This window comes from Cryptotermes secundus, unplaced genomic scaffold (genome assembly GCF_002891405.2).
Source record: "Cryptotermes secundus unplaced genomic scaffold, Csec_1.0 scaffold189, whole genome shotgun sequence".
Lineage (NCBI taxonomy): Eukaryota > Metazoa > Arthropoda > Insecta > Blattodea > Kalotermitidae > Cryptotermes > Cryptotermes secundus.
In genome coordinates, this window is record NW_019742555.1 from 270888 (window position 1) to 285045 (window position 14158).

Consider the following 14158-nt stretch of genomic DNA (forward strand, 5'->3'; position numbering starts at 1 on the left):
TGGGTAGAAAAAAAATGACACTCACTTACTTACTCGTGGAACTGAGCCCTTCTTGAGAAGCTGCCAATTGTGCAGCTACTCAAGAACTTCCCAGCATTTTATGGAACCAGAAAGTTCATTACCGTGTTCACAAGAGCCCTCCACTGGTTCTTATCCCGAGCCAGATCAATCCAATCCATACCATCTCATCCTATCTAAAAATGAGACCCACAAATGATAATTACAACTAAACGAGTGTGTAGAAATTCTGTTCCGTGTTCGGAAGGTGTCGCTTTTTAATATCAGCTCCGACCCCGACTATCGTGATTGAGGCTTTTCATGATTTTCCTCAGCCGGTCCCAAATTCTGTGATAGTATCTCAAATTAGGCTACAATCTCTTCCTTCCACATTATTCGTTATATAGTCTAAGAAGAATGGGCGTCGTGCGAGGCTCTTTGGTATAGGTCCAAAGGAAGAAGGGAACCTGGTAGACCACGCACAAGATGCAATTGATAGAAGCTAAACAGTCCATCGGCGTAATACTTGAATTGGGGAAGAATGAGAACACGTGGAAGAAGAAGAAGAAGATAATTTGATGTACTGACGGGGTTATTAAATAAAGGTAAAGTTGTCCCTGTGTTTAACTAATTAAGCACGATGCCATGAAGGCGTATGGACGAATTGATGTATAGATCCGCACTCTCTTGACCTTGGCACTATTATTAAATAAATAAATAAAAGTATACGCCATCGGGGTAGCTCTGCCAAAGTAGTGACTAGGCAACGGCTTGAAGGACCAGGGAATTGGGTTTCGATTGACAGCAACGGTTGGCAATTTTCACTTTGCCGCAACGTCCAAACCGATTCTGAGGTCCTGCCACCCTACGATACTACACCATGGGTTCGTCGGGTTTCTTCTCCGGGGTTAAAGCGGCCGTGTGTGTAAAGCTGGCGGCTAGCGCCGAGCTTAAGAATGTGCAAAACTTTACCTCCACTCCCCTGTACGTCTTACTAGCGTGATGCTCTATAAATTACAGGGGCAAATATTATGTTTTTGGACAATATCCATCGTATTGTCTTTATCTGAAAACCGTCCTGTTTATTTAAAAAAAGACAACGTTTCGGAGACTGGATTCTGTCTCTGTCTTCAGGTAAAACCTACTCTGTTGGGCCTAACCGATAGAGCTAGTCCATATCTCTTATAGAGTAGGTTTTACCTGACGACGGAGACAGAATCTAGTCTCCGAAACTTTTTAAAAAATAAACAGGACGGTTTTTAGATAAAGACAAGACGGTGGATAATGTTCGAAAACATAATATTTTTACTAATGTACCATCGTCACAAACTTTTATGTCTTAATTACACGGACGTTTCTTCTAGTAATCATGCCCTAACAGTCTTACAAGCCTATGAAGCAAACAGTTAATGTCTTTAGCCACATGTACTCCATGTTCATGTGAACAAAATAAAATTCTTTTCGCAGATTGATGCTGAATATAGAACTTGCCGTTGATACCAAACAACACAATGCAACTGAATTTATATACAGTGAGGAGATTCCCCATCGCTCTATAGCCGTGGGAAACGCGAAACAATCAAATCCATCACCAGAGATTGATTAATGTACATAGGCACGAATCTGTTTTAGGTGTCACATAAATAAAAATAAATTCACTTAGTAGGGGGTGGAGTCCAACTGGGTCCACTCGGCACGGCGGCCACTGATTGGCATATTGTACCTGCTCCGGGTGATTATGATGACGGTAAATTTGGTGGAATGAAGATTGGCAGGGTAAACCGAAGTACTCGGAGAAAACCCGCCCCAGCGCAACTCTGTCCACCGCAAATCCAACTTGACCAGACCCGGCATCGAAACCGGGCCGCCGCGGTGGGAAGCCAGCAACTTACAACTTGAGCTATGGCGCGGCCTGTCACATAAGTAAGTGAGAGCATAGTTTGTAACGGGCTCCGTGCTTGTTAACCTCTATAAGAATACAACGGGGAGTCCCATCAATTCTCATAGCGGCCTATGAGCTTTCGTACTGTTAATTTCCTTTGTTTTCTCTCATATTTATTTCCAATCCTGCCTGGGGCATATATTGACTCTGACCACAACTTACTGGTTGCCAAGTTCCGAACCAGGTTGAAGAAAATTATAAGATTTCAAAAGAGCAGACCCAGATGGGATTTGGATAAGTTATATGCTAAAAGACAATGAGTGCAGGAGACCCTATAAGAGAAACTCGGTGCAATTGAAGGTGAAAGCGGAAATGCTGAAGCGCAGTGGAACAATATAAAAGAATGCATGTTAGATACTATCAGTGATCTGGTAGGTAAAGTTGAGAAGATAGCAAGAAAACCATGGGTTACACAGGAGATGATGAGTAAAATGGAGGAGCGAAGGAAATGGAAGAATGTCAACAATGAAGAAGGCAGGAGGAAATACAGGAGACTGAGGAATGAATTGAAAAGAGCCACGGACAGGGCCAAAAAGGAATATCTTGAGAAGATATGTAATGAGATTATGGAATTTCAAAGAACAGGCCGTTATGATTTGATGTACATGAAGACAAAAGAACTAGGATGGAAAGAGAATCATGGGATTCAAAATGTTGGCATCGAAAGCTCGCAGGGGAATAGAATAGAAGATCAGAGGCAAGTGCTGAAAATTTGGGAAAATTATATTTCAGAACTATATGATCGACCTAATCGGCCAGAAACCTTAGAAGTTGAACCGGAAGAAGAAGTAGATACAGACGAGAAAGGACCATATATTTTACAAAGTGAGGTGGAAAAAGCTATCAAGGAAATGAGGAAGGGAAAGGCTACAGGAGATGATGATGTACCTGGAGATGTGCTCAAGTTACTGGGAGAAGGTGGTTTGAAAACACTGACAAAACTAATGAACACCATATATGAAAGTGGAGAGTGGCCCAAGGACTTTACAGAAGTTACAATGATTGCCTTAAAGAAAAAGACAAAAGCTACAAAATGCAGCGACCATCGCACAATAAGTCTTATTGCACATACAGCAAAGATAATAGCAAAGATACTTAAAAGAAGAATTGAAAGGAAAATAGAGGATGTACTTGGAGAAGATCAGTTTGGATTTAGAAGAGGAAAAGGAACCAGGGATGCAATTGGGATGATGAGAATTATAGCGGAACGAACTTTGGAGATAGATGAAGAACTGTGTGTTTGCTTCATAGACTGGCAGAAGGCATTTGACCGGGTAAACTGGACCAAATTAATGCAGATCCTGAAAGAAACAGGTATCGATTGGCATGAAAGAAGATTGATTAGCAAATTGTACATGGATCAGAAAGTTAGAGTACGACTGGACAGGGGGGAGACAGGAAGTGTGCAGATTGGAAGAGGAGTTCGACAAGGATGCTGTTTATCACCAATTCTGTTCAACTTGTACAGCGAATGCCTTACCAAGGAAGCTCTGGATGGGCTCGGTGACTTCAAAGTAGGAGGGCAAATTATTCAAACTGTGAAATATGCAGATGACCTTGTGTTAATGGCTAAGGAAGAAACTGTGCTACAGGGCATGATTGATAGACTAATTGAAATTGGAAGGTGCTATGGCATGGAAATGAATGTGGAGAAAACAAAAGTAATGAAAATTTCGAGACAACCAACCCCAGTCACAATAAAGATAGACCAAAAACAACTGGAGAATGTGAAATGTTTTAAATATTTGGGTAGCTTGTTAACAGATGATGGAAGGTGTACTTGTGAAATTAAATCCAGGATTGCCATGGCAAAAGCTGCATTTAGCAAGAAGAAGAATCTTTTTACCAGCAAATTGGACTTAAATTTGAGGAAGAAACTAGTGAAATGCTACATTTGGAGCATAGCTCTGTATGGGGCTGAAACATGGACACTTAGGGCAGTAGATCAGAAACATCTGGAAAATTTCGAAATGTGGTGTTGGAGAAGGATGGAGAAGATCAGTTGGACCGATTATGTGAGAAATGAAGAAGTGTTAATTAGAGTCAGTGAGCAGAGGAATATCCTACACGAAATAAGAAAACGGAAGGCTAATTGGATTGGTCATGTTTCACGCAGAAACTGCCTTCTAAAAGAAGTTATTGAAGGAAAGATAGAGGGGCGGATAGAAGTGACAAGAAGACGAGGAAGAAGACGTAAGAAGATGCTGGATGACCTTGGGGACAGAAGAGGATACTGTCATTTGAAGGAGAAAGCTCTAGATCGCATTAAGTGAAGGAATTGGTTTGGAAGAGACTGTGGACCTGTCGTCTGACAGATTACTGATGATGATGATGATGTTATCGAATCATAAAGGTATACGGAGGCCGACGTTTAATTCCATCTGCCATGAAAACACGCAAGAATATTAAAATCGTAGATAATCTCAATTATAAAGCATAGTGCGTTGCACATATTGACACCAAAATATTATCAATATTCGCAGGATAGACACGATACATTGATAAATAACTGCTTGTTCGTAATGATAACCTACGTTCATGAAACGTCTCAGCACCTGACAATTCGTTGCTATCGTAACTCAAAATCGCATAGTTTCAGAGCTTTCGTATTACCATTACATTACTTGTTATTTTGACAAAGATTTGCATAACCAAAAGTAACCTCTATAATCGGAGCCTATAAGACTCCATACGTTTAAACTGAAGGCTACGGCGAGACCTTACGTGTAAACTAAACAACAGAATAATGAACTGCGGTAATTCCATTTCATCTTACTTGTAAATAACAAAATCATGTCATTAATTTGTATTTTTAATCGTTATGCACCAAAGATGCGTACCGGTATGGGTGGGCACGTGTGTAGGCCTAGTTATGTATGAATATGTACTTAAAAGTATGATAGTTGAACAGAATATCAAGGCATTTCCCACAATTTTATGAAATCCAAAGTAACATTACCGTGACCACAAAGTCCATCAGTGGGTACCGCTGATTATTGTCCTGAGACAGATAAATTTAACAAACACCAACCTAATAATTGGCAACACTCCAGAGGCGGTTCACGGATATGACGTTTCTAAGTGACATCAAATGCCATCTCTACGTCAGAATCTATAGTGTGCTGCAGAATCGATGGTATGGCACGATAAGATATATCGATACAGCGACATCTATACTTGATAATTGGTACTACCCCCCCCCCCCCCACAGNCCCAGACGCATTTGGTGTTAGGCGGTGCATGAGTTGTGGTGTAAAATATTCTCTCAAACGTATTACTTTGGTTTTTCTGGCAATAAAAATGCCTTCAGACGAAGAATTTGACTATATGTCTGACAATTTTTTGGCAGAATGGTATGTGCTTCACGAGATGAACAGTGATATTTAAGCTCATATATATATATGTGACAATATTTTTGTGAATAATGTAGTTAAAATGATTTCTAAATGGGATATTAAATATTCACACATTTTTGACATACTCTCACACCTTTACATACGAATTTGTATCAAAGAAAAGGATTTCAGCAATTATTTAACCTCAGGTTACTGTGGAAGCCGGGATAGTGAGTGGTTATAGCGATCGGTTGGAGGGCCGGAGTTCAATTCCCGGCAGGGATAAGAGATTTTTCTACTCCACAGTGCCTACACCGGCTCTTCGGCCCAACCAGCCTCCTATCCAAACGGTAGTGGGGGCCCTTTCCCCGGGGGAATAGCGGCCAGGGCGTGAAGCTGGCCACTCCCCTCCAGCCAGTGCTAAGATGAAGAAACTGTGGATATATATATATACATACATACATAGCATTCCATAGATCCATGAGTTAGTCAGATGACCTACCGGATGTGGAATTTGTCAAAAATCATACAATANATATCTTGTAAAAGGTTACTGTCATCTAGGTAGTGATGCCATATAGTTTGGTGTATGTATAGGTTATGGTTACCCATGCAATCCAGTATCTGAAGTGACATTTCCCCCAACATAATACTAACATTATACCGTCACTGTTTGTTATTTACCATGATGCTCTTGTTAGAGTCAGTAACTAAATATACCCAACCATATTAAATATAATCTTGTATATTCCTGTTAGTTAGCAACTTGTTTTTTAAAAGTTTTAAATGTTAAAATCTCTCCTACATCACTGGTGTATGCACACTAACATGTTTTGACCAACATTGGTTATCTTCAGGTGTCTCTAAAATTGTTGATGAAACTGCTGTGCTTCTGGTCGTAAGTTGAATTTTTGGGATATGCCCTCATCTGTGCACCCATATAGCTGTAACCTGTATTAGTATTTTATATACTAATACAGGACAGATAACAAGCAGGAACAAATAAGCGATGTACAACACAATGCTGTGATATAATAATTAATTTGATATATGTTATAGTGTAAAGGAAGATATTCGTCCTGGACTTATTCACAATCGATCTCAGCAGAGGACACATAATATTGAAAGAAAGAAGAAAGTCACAGATGAAGAGAACAAGCAGCAGAATAGACCACATAGGTTACTGGAAGCAGAGAGACGGGAGGAGGGCCTCAGTGAGGCCATTACTGACAGTAATCGAGGATTTGCACTCCTCCAGAAGATGGGGTACAAACCAGGCATGGCTATAGGCAAATCAGGTGAGGTGAAAATTCTGAGCATTGCCACAATTCTATAAATTCAGCTTCCACCACTCATCAAACATTTAACTCCATAGGAGGGGAGTGGTAGGGTGAGCTGAAGCAACAGACCTGATCTCTGATCTGTTCACCATACAACAATTTTATAAATGTCTCATATCACTTCCCCCTCTGGGAAGTAAGTGACCTTTAATTCCAGTACAACTAATAACATGTTAATCATTTCAATATGATGTCTGAGTGTGCTCACCCATCAAACCCAGGACTAAACATGAATGACTGTAAAATGTAGGGAATTTTTTTCAGTTTAGGTTTCTCACATCACTGACTATGAAAAGTGCTATCTCCTTGGATGTGATATTATGTAGGCCAGTAGTAGCTCCCCTACGTTTTGGAGGAATGTCAGTGAAACTTTGCCTGACTCTTCTGCATCTTCATGGAAGATCTGTTTTATCTAACCTCAAGATGTATCTAAACAAACTTCATGCAACTGAACCCTTCTCGAGAAACTGCCAGTCGTGCAGCTACTCAAGAACTTCCCAACATTTTATGGAACCTGAAGGTTCATTACCATGTTTGCAAGAGCCCTCCACTGGTCCCTATCCAGAGCTAGATCACATCAAGTCCATACCACTCGCTCCTACCTCTCTAAGGTCCATTTTAACATTATCCACCCACCTATGCCTTGATCTTCCTAGTGTTCTCTTTCCTTCTGGCTTTCCCACCAATACCCTATATGCATTCCCTGTCCATATCAGCCTCCTTGACTTGATCATTCTAATTATACTTGGCAAAGAGTACCAAGTTATGAAACTCCTCATTATGCAGTTTTCTCAATCCTCCTGTCAGTTCATCTCTCTTTGTTGCAATTATTCTCCAGTCACTGATATGTTAGTAAATGTAAAAGTGAAAGTAGATTCTAAAGGATTCTGATGATGGAGTATAACACTCAGAAGTACAGGGTTCTTGGACTTTCCATCGTCTGGTATTCTAGAAAATAGAAAGCACGATGTTTCGGAAACTGGATCTATTTCCAGTGATAGAGGTTAGCTCTTTCTAAGGCACCCAACTGAGTATATGTCTTCCCTCCTCCCCACTTGAGGACAGAAACAGATCCACTTTCCGAAATGTCGTGTTTTCTATTTTCCAGAATACTGGACGATGTAAGAAGTCCAAAAAAACAGTAATTCTGAGTAAAAGTGAAAGCTGAGCTGTTTGTTATATGACCGTAAAATGAGAGAAAGTTGAACACAATTAAAAAACAGAACTTTTAAAATACTTTTTTGTTCTTACCACATAGTCAGAACTTTGCCACTAATTTTCTGTGAGCATGTACTCTTTTCACTAACCAAGGAAGTCTGTCTGTGTGCTTTTCATCTTAAAGTTTCTGAAAGGATTTGAAATTTGGTAAGAAGGGGTCTGCACCAAACATTCTCGGGCACATTTAATTTTAGTTCACATTAATCCAGTATAATACAGGTATATGCACACAAATGCTTGTAGCACAAATAATTTTTTTCTCAGAAATGGCGCCCATCTTATAGGAAAGTGGTACATGACATTAAACATACACATCTACTTGAAGCTTCTTTGGACATAGGTAAAGGTAAAAAAGTAAAGCTATCCCTGTAAGAGGACATGGAGGCCAATAGGGTTTGTGAGATGTCAAGGCTCCCACATTTTGTAGACAGTCAGCACATAGATGGCAGTAAGGTTGTCAATCTTAAGTGCTAGCTGCCCTTCACCCTTTGGAAAATTCCTGGTACTCATTTCTGTTACAGGCTAAGTTGACCTCACTTCTTCAGACATAGTAAATATTTTACGGAGTAATACAGAAAGTGGGAGCCTGGACAGCATAGTCGATATAGCAACTGGCTGTGGACTGAACGACCGAGGGGTCAGAGTTCGAGTCCCAGTAGGGTCAAGAATTTTCTCTTCTCCATGTCATCCAGACCAGCTCAGGGTTCCACCTAACCTCCTATCCATTGAGTGATCATTCATCCCCAGCTAGTGCCAAGGTCAAGAAAATATAGTTTTATACAGTATATCCAGTCCCACAGATGCCTTAATGGCATAATGCTTAATTAGTTAAGCACAGGGAGAACTGTACCTTTTACAACAGAAAGTAATTTCTGTTTCTTTTCAGTGTGATTTCTGTAGTGCAATTAGCTTTGCAGCAATGGACTTGCATCTACAATATGTGAACATTGAGGTCTGTGGGCTGTGTAAAATAACACAGAATTCATTTTTAAAATATGTGAATCCCAAAAGAGTATATATTTCTGCTCTTATTATTGACAGTCCACTGTGTGAATATTCAATTTTAGGTACGGGTTGTGTAGAACCTGTTCCTATTGCACTTAAGTCAGATCGCAGTGGGCTTGGAAGAGAAGCAGCACTCAAGGAAATTGCAGCTGAGAAGCTTGCAATAAGGCACAGGTTAGCCCGTCAACGAGAGAAGGCATCAGATACTCATGACTACAGGGCTCGCTTGGCAAGGAAGGCTGCAGAGAGACAAATTGAAGGAGACTTGAGGAAAAGTCAGAGAGTTTGTGAACAATTGGACACTTCCAAGGTGAATAAATCACGGACTGCATAAATGTAACAGACATACCCATTACTTAATTATGGAATAACTGACTGATGGGACCTCCGCAGAAATAGTTAGTTCTGCGACCTCAAACAATAATCAGATGCAGTTCTTTTCCTGTTATTTCTGCTTAGCAGTCCCAGCATAAACACAGTCAATTTTATTAACCATATAACCTCACCTGTCATTAAATTTTAAGCTCATTATAAGTCATTATATCAACCAGACTGTTATTACTGAATGCATATTACCGTATTTACGCATGTATAGGCGGCACATTTTTTGCCAAAAATTCAAGAGGAAAACTGGGGTGCGGCTTATATTCGAAATATTCGAAATCACACACATTTTTTCGTCAACGTCGAATTTTCTCCCTGCTGCTCGATTTCCGTGTTCTTGTGCGTAACGCACCACTTGAAGTTTAAATTTAGACATATAACCTGCTCTTACTCGACCCATGTTTCACTCNTTACTGCAGCTGTTCGTATTGTCATCATCATTCACCCCTTCTTTACTTAACTACAAAATATAAAAAATAAATGAATTAGTTTTGTTCCCCCCCCACTTAACATGGGCTAACCTTCAGAACAGTGACAGTGCATGTATGATGATGTTGCTCTGTAGCAACTGCTACAGTTAAGTTTTTATTGTATTACATCAGTGTGGTAGCTAGGTTTTAGTATGGTAGAAGTTCACTAATTAATCACTAGTTATTATGTAACATTGGCACTTTTGGTCAGATTTCAGTATGGTAAAACAAATTTCAGCAATTGTATTTGTTGCTGTAGTTTTGTGGGAAAATGACAAAAATGCACCTGCCTGTGTTACCTGAAGGCTTATTTATAGTTTGGAACCACAAACAAAATATAGAAGTTATATTTATATCTAAATGCATCTCTTGTAAAATGAATAATCTTACGTTGGCTTTAACAAATTAACTCTAAGGAGCAAAGTCTTTCTGCAGATGCCAGTTGTTGCTTAGCCAATCAGGAAATTCCCAGCATTTTATGGAAAAGGATCGCAGGAGCCGATCACTGACACCTGAGCTAAGTAAATCCAGCCTAGACTCAGCCTTCCCGTTTAAGATCCATTTTAATATTGCGCACGCGGTAGCGTAGTTGGTTGAAGCATTATGCTACAAGCCAGAAGGTTGTGGGTTCAAGTCCCAATGAGGTAACTGGATTCTTTTCAATTGACCTAATCCTTCCAGTCACACTATGACCCTGGGGTTGACTCAGCCTCTAACAGAAATGAGTACCAGGAATATTCTTGGGGGTAAAGGGTGGCTGGCTTGTAGAGCTGACAACCTTGCCACCATCTACGAGCCTATTGTCTAGGAAATTTGGGAACCTCACCATCTCACAACCCTGTGGGCCTCCATGGCATGTTACAGGGATCTATGTGTGAGTCTTCCTAATAGCAGTATCTTTCCAGTTTTCCTACCAAAACTGCGTTTGGACTGCTCTTCCATGCTCCATGCCCTACCATTCTCAACCTTGATATATTTGCTTTTCTGATTTGCTGTGTAGGGATTTGATGAACCTGCAGAATCTTGGTTTTGGTCTCCACGAAAACCTCAGGCAGCAGATGACAAGGATGAGGAAGATGAAGCAGAAAATCAGAAGATTGTAAATGAAGACAGAGTTCATAATGATGATCAGGATGAAGACAATATTTCAGAAGCAGAAGAGATAGAGTTTGAGGTATTGTTTGGACATTTTAACGTGTTTCATTATGTATTCCTTCTGTGATACTACCGATAAGTGCTTCAATTTCAGGTTAGTCTAATTGTGCTCACTGCATGTTCTGATATTCAGAATTGCCATTTTCAGGTTCAGATTCACACAGTATACAAAAATTACAGTTACTCTAACACACTTTTCTGTAACCTTTGTATGTATACTATGTGAATTCACTGCAGAATGCTGTAATAAATATCAAATCATTCAATTGGTGTAATTACCCCAGTAATGTATTTTGTTTAGACAGCTGAATAGTTCAGTAATGCCAATTCAACAAGAAACAGAACAGATGTAAATGTAACTAAAACAGTCATTTTGTTCAGGAGAGATTACAATTTTTCTTTAGCTTTGCATAGAATTAATAAGACAATAATCTGGGAATCATTACTACAGACCATGACATTTTGTACAGTGAGGTGTTCTCTTTTACAGCCTCCAGAGAAATTAGAAATTTTAACGCTGTATCTGCGCAGAACACACTTCTATTGCATTTGGTGTGGTGTGCAGTTCGATGATGAGAAGGACCTGCAACATTCGTGTCCAGGACCCTGTCGAGATGATCATTAGAACTGCAATGAATGTAATTTCAAAGCCCTCCCCCCCATCCCAAGTGTAATATTGTTAACACCATGAATGGGATCTTTAGTAACAACTTGGGTCGTGACACTGCATCACCAGCACTGGTTGCAACACACACTTCCATTGTAAAATACACAATTTTATATTTATGATGTATATACTCTTACAAGTGATTAAAGTAAAACACTTTGCATGTGTCATCATACAGTGTAATGGATAATGCTTTCCAGCTTTCATGGTTTAGCCACTTAACCTGTAACGTATGAATGTTGGATATACATGGTGTGTTAAAAAAGTAACGAACCTTTGGTTGGCAGAAATACATTTATTGATTTGGAGGTACAAAACCCTAATCCCCATTCAAAGTAGTATCCTTGGTAATGCACACACTTCTCCCAGCGCTTCCGCCATTGTTGGAAACACTTCTGGAACGTGTCTTTTGGAATGGTGATCAGCCGGGCCGTCGCATTCCGCATGATGTCTTCTCTTGACTCAAATTGGGTTCCTTTCAGCGGCATTTTCGGCTTGGGAAATAGCCAAAAGTGACACAGAGCCATGTCGGGGGAGTAGGGAGCCTGATGAACCACAGGGATGTNGACTGCATCTTGGTTTCTGGGTCGTACCCATAAACCCACAACTCATCGCCTGTGATCACGGTGTTCAGAAAGTTGGGGTTACTGTTTGCATTGTCCAGCATGTCCTGTGCGATTTCCAGATGGCGTTGCTTCTGCTCCATTGTTAGCAGTTTCGGTATGAATTTCATGGACACTCTCCTCATGCCCAAATCCTCGGTCAAAATTGAATGTACCGATCCAATGCTTACCCCTATCTCGTTCGCAAGTTCTCGGACTGTGATATGACGGTCCTCCATGACCAAAGTCCACACTTGCTCAACGACATTCTCATTTCGTCTTGTTGAGGGTCTGCCTGAACGCGGTTCGCTGTCCACTGATGTGCGGCCATCTTTGAAGCGGTTGTACCACTCCTTTATCCGTGAGTTGCTCATGGCATCGTCCCCGAAAGCCTGTTGAATCTTGCGAATGGTTTCCACTTTGGTATCGGCAAGCTTTGGCAAAATTTGATGCAATATCGCTGCTCATGTTGTTCCGTCATTTTACACCTTACTGGAATCCGACGAGCGTTCACTACACGTCCTCACTCATAGGCCGACTGCCAGCGACGGACGCTTTCTGTGGGCAGGAAAAAATTCACGACTGCGCATGAATGTCCCCTCCACATCTCCACCGAAGGAAGCCTCCCGCACTTCATTGCTTTACGCGGGAAAAAAGAAGGGTCGATACTTTTTGAACACACCACGTATCTAACGGCAAGTAACACTGCTGTTACTGAATGTTAGATTTATCTAACACAGTACACGTACACCCTTTGATCTTTGGGTTGAAACCACAACAAACCCACGCAAAGTCAAGTCAGTGGTTCATTCCTTAGCTCTGAACAATGAAATCGTTTATCATGGTACTGATTTTGGTATTATTTACATTTAGATATGACTGTTTATGACCGGTCAGCCAAATAGAGCCAAGCTTTTATCTTTCATCTGTGCTAGCAGATCAGTGCTATTTGAGCTTGCAACGAAGTGGGTTGTTTTCCAAGGATTTGTTTTCAGTAGCGAATTATCAGTCAGAAAGTCAGTGTTGGACTGTCAATTATTTATTTATAGAACATTTTTATTTTGTTTCAGTAGAGGTATAAAGCCAGTGAAAACAACAATGCACATATGAGCTTTGTGGATAAATCTGACAGGATGGTAAATAGTTATGGAATTGCCCGGAGAACATGGAAATTGTTTTTCCACCTTCTAGACATGACTATTCCCAATGCCTATTTATTGCACAAGTCACGTGGTGGAAAATGGCACATAAAGAATTCTGTGAAATCCTAGTGTGAGATTTGATTGTACAATTGCATGAGGTGAATATCACAGTCAGTGGCATTTCTTGGTGTGGACTCAAAGTTCATCTGTGGCCGAAATGAGTCGACTAGAGGTGCAACATTGGCAACACTGGCCACCCAAAAGGAAACCAAGATGTGTGTGTTCACTAAATAAGAAAACCAGGAGCAACCTCCTCTGTTGTAAAATGTGTGATGCTGGTCTGTGTTGAGGACTGCTTCGATCAGTTGCGCATGCATGAGCGGAGTTGTGATGCAGTTTATACTTGCATACAGTCTGAACAAAGGATCATTGTATATAGTGTCACTATTTTTTACAAACTCAACATGTTTGAAGTTTCGAGAAAAAACTATGGGTAAGCCCTTTGGATTTTCATAATATTGTAAAAACTGCTCTTTTGTGTATATGTAGAAAATGTTATTGTTTTTCAGGCTGTTTTTAGTTTATACTTCTATATTGCATAAATCGGAAAATGTGTATTTTTTTCTGAAAGTCTGCAACTTTAAAGACTTAGGGCCATTTAAATTCCAGCTGCAGCAGGCTTTCAACAATTTAAAAGTCTGTACTTTACAGGTTAATATGTTTAAGCGGTTCCCATTGCTAAATGCCTAGCGCTGAAATATGAACTGCAGAAACTAAAAAATAAGGCTGTCAATAAAATGGCATGGTATGGGATAGGAAATAATGATTCAGTTCTTAGGATGCAAATACTTTTCTTCGCCAGTCTCTTGCTTTAAACAGAAAACATTACACACCAAATATA

At 40.2% G+C, this 14158-nt stretch overlaps 1 protein-coding gene across 2 annotated transcripts; it reads left to right on the top strand.

Annotated features, from left to right (window-relative positions):
- Positions 1 to 5163: 5163 nt before the first annotated feature.
- On the top strand, positions 5164 to 14152 carry LOC111873311 (G patch domain-containing protein 11). 2 transcript variants are annotated; one of them, XM_023867922.1, is made up of 6 exons: positions 5164 to 5292; positions 6334 to 6572; positions 8900 to 9147; positions 10692 to 10865; positions 11337 to 11484; positions 13186 to 14152. In XM_023867922.1, the coding sequence occupies exons 1-5, from the start codon at positions 5180 to 5182 to the stop codon at positions 11469 to 11471; spliced, it is 909 nt and encodes a 302-aa protein (XP_023723690.1). In that variant the 5' UTR covers positions 5164 to 5179; the 3' UTR covers positions 11472 to 11484; positions 13186 to 14152. The 2 variants fall into 2 exon arrangements, with proteins under 2 accessions (XP_023723690.1, XP_023723688.1); XM_023867920.1 differs by lacking the exon at positions 13186 to 14152 and having other exon boundaries at positions 11337 to 11686.
- The last annotated feature ends 6 nt before the right edge of the window (positions 14153 to 14158 follow it).

Bases quoted from the DNA above. Each gene is read 5' to 3' on its own strand.
- LOC111873311 (XM_023867922.1), top strand. From the start codon at position 5,180: ATGAGTTGTGGTGTAAAATATTCTCTCAAACGTATTACTTTGGTTTTT. The intron at 9,148-10,691 runs GTGAATAAATCA...TTTGCTGTGTAG, and splicing joins AACAATTGGACACTTCCAAG to GGATTTGATGAACCTGCAGA. The intron at 10,866-11,336 runs GTATTGTTTGGA...TCTCTTTTACAG, and splicing joins CAGAAGAGATAGAGTTTGAG to CCTCCAGAGAAATTAGAAAT.